This window comes from Elephantulus edwardii, unplaced genomic scaffold (genome assembly GCF_000299155.1).
Source record: "Elephantulus edwardii isolate Elephantulus edwardi_28Jun2011 unplaced genomic scaffold, EleEdw1.0 scaffold00158, whole genome shotgun sequence".
In the NCBI taxonomy this organism is placed as follows: domain Eukaryota; kingdom Metazoa; phylum Chordata; class Mammalia; order Macroscelidea; family Macroscelididae; genus Elephantulus; species Elephantulus edwardii.
The window spans coordinates 1713760-1716289 of NW_006399908.1; the positions used below are offsets into that span (position 1 = coordinate 1713760).

At 36.0% G+C, this 2530-nt stretch overlaps 1 protein-coding gene across 2 annotated transcripts in view; it reads left to right on the forward strand.

The window, feature by feature from the left end:
- Positions 1–1647, forward strand: part of TRPC1 (transient receptor potential cation channel, subfamily C, member 1) — a 101873-nt gene extending 100226 nt beyond the window's left edge. The window contains exon 13 of one of the 2 annotated variants that reach the window (XM_006895107.1): positions 1235–1647. In XM_006895107.1, coding sequence (XP_006895169.1) covers positions 1235–1462 — 228 coding nt within the window. In that variant the 3' untranslated portion in view covers positions 1463–1647. The remainder of the gene's footprint in view (positions 1–1234) is intronic. The other variant, XM_006895108.1, reaches the window with a different exon arrangement.
- The last annotated feature ends 883 nt before the right edge of the window (positions 1648–2530 follow it).

Below are 2530 nucleotides of genomic sequence, written 5' to 3' on the forward strand. Positions count from 1 at the left end.
GTCTGACCTGGAAGACGCCTCCTTTGCTGTTATCCGTGGTGACCTTGCCCAGTGACGCCTTATGGCAGCTCTGGTGGTCTAGTTGACAAGAAGCTGCACTGCACTTTTAAAGACACACGGTTCAAGGCTACCAGCAACTCCACGGGGAAAGGATGGGCAGTTTCCTCCCATGTGATTAACTGCCTCTGCAAACGTGCCAGAGGGTTGGTTCCAACTCCACTGTACACTGCAGTAAATCAAAATATAATAGTAACTTTATTATTTATTTTTTTTTGCAGTGCAGGTCTTTAAAAATTTGGGGGGAGGGGAGAAGATAATGTTTAACTAGTAGGTCTAAAGTCAGTATTCTTTATCTTTAAATTGAAGGAACTCTGGTGGAACTTCGGTGGCCTCATGGTTAGGAGTTGTGCTGCCAACCCAAAGGTACACAGTTCAAATCCTCCAGCTGCTTCACAGGAGAAAGACGGACAGTCTACCCTAATGTGATATGTTGTTGTTATGTACCATAGAGTTGGAACAGACCTATACCTGACCCTCCAGCAGGTTTGCAGGGACAATTAATCTCATAGGAGGAGATTGCCCATCCTTCTCCCATAGAGCAGCTGGTGACATTGGATCTCGTGCCTTCGGGATTGTAGCACATACAGCCTCTGAAAACTGCTGGAGGGCCAGCTGTGAGTCAGATCCGCCTCAGTGACAGTGAGCTGAGTTGTCCTATAAAGAGTTGCCCTTCTAATCAAGATCTCTACCTGGTGGCTCCATGGGACAAAAACGAGCAATTTCCTCCCATTTTCTGTAGTCTTAGAAATCCAGGGGAGTGTCAGCTACGAATTGGTTCCAACTCAACAGCAATGTGTTATTATCACTGTAATAAATGTTCATCTTCAAAAATCTTCCTTAGCACTTAGGTTGTAGCTCTCAGGTCACACAGAACTAAGATCTGGGCCACAGTTTATCTGTGGATCATAGTCTACTGATCCCAACTCTAAACTGAAGTGTCTTAAAAGTAATGGTTTTTAAATCAAGATCAGCATATAGTTTAGTGGTAAAAGAGATATACTGGAAATAATTGTTTTAATCAAGTGTCGGATATTATTTTACAACATACAGTGGCAAAAACAGCCTAATAAAAAGCATTGGAAGAGGTCTTTACATCTGTGAATTCTTTTTAATCCCTCTCATTTTTATTTTGTCTCTGCATATGGTTAGTATCATCTTATTGTTTGTTTTGAAGGAATGGAGAAATTTGAAACAGAAGCGAGATGAAAATTACCAAAAAGTGATGTGCTGTTTAGTGCACCGCTACTTGACATCGATGCGACAGAAGATGCAGAGCACAGATCAGGCAACTGTGGAAAACTTAAATGAACTGCGTCAAGATCTCTCCAAATTCCGAAATGAAATAAGAGATTTACTTGGCTTTCGGACTTCTAAATATGCTATGTTTTATCCAAGAAATTAACCGTTTTCTAAATCATGTAGGGGACAATTTTCAATAATCTGAAAAACTGTATTTACATAACTTGCAATTAATTAGGTCTATATTAAAATAAAGGATTATGTAAAAGCCATTCTTTATTTATAGTGTAAATATCCTTTAAAATCTTTCCTGTATGTAAAATATGTGTATAGAGTTAGTTTTTTAAAACCCTCGTTAGTGGCTTTTTGGAGAAAAAAAAATGAAGTACATAGATTTTGTTAGCATGCCATTTAGTTTTCTGATTTAGAAAGTGCTTTTAAATTATTATTTTTTTAATGTTTAAAAGAGATACTTGCAACTGTGCACATTGTTCAGATGGTGTTCTAAAATAAAGATCAGCACATTAGAGCTGATCTCCAATAGGATGCATTTGAGATGTATAAGCCATGGTTTCTAAATATCTGTTTTAGGAATTTACATACTGTCCAGTATTTATTGTTTAGGAGTATAGTTTTATCTGAAACAATAATTTGTATTTTCTTTTTTTTATTTTATTGTAATGTTAGGCAACAAAAAACCCACTAAGAAAGATTTACATCTATTTATGTCTACGATTTTAAATTCACTTTAATTTTTGTTATTTTATTCCTTTTTACAGTTATAATCACTTTATATTTTTAATTTTGCTCTCATATAATAACATTATATATTTCCATGTGTTGACATAGCCCATGTATTTGATTTTTTTATAAAATTATGTAATTTAAAAAAATAGTTATTTGACATTTTTGTTTTGTAGCTGTAGTGTATTTGATTATAAATTTGTATTATTGCTTTTCTAAGGTTAAGCATTTAATTGCTTTTCATTTTTCCCTATCATAATAATGCTGTAATTATTTTTTCCTCGTTTGAGTGAGTGTTTACCATACATTACAGCTCAATATAAGGATTTAGAAGATCTTTCTTTCTCATGTGTGTTAACAACTGATTCTGTTTGTCTGCTACCCGTCGGCAGTCTCTTGACACTGAGGGTGTGTTATATATCAAGGCTGAGGTTGGTGAGCTGATCTTCCTGCGTGTTTCCCATAGATCTGCCCCGGCTCCCGTAAG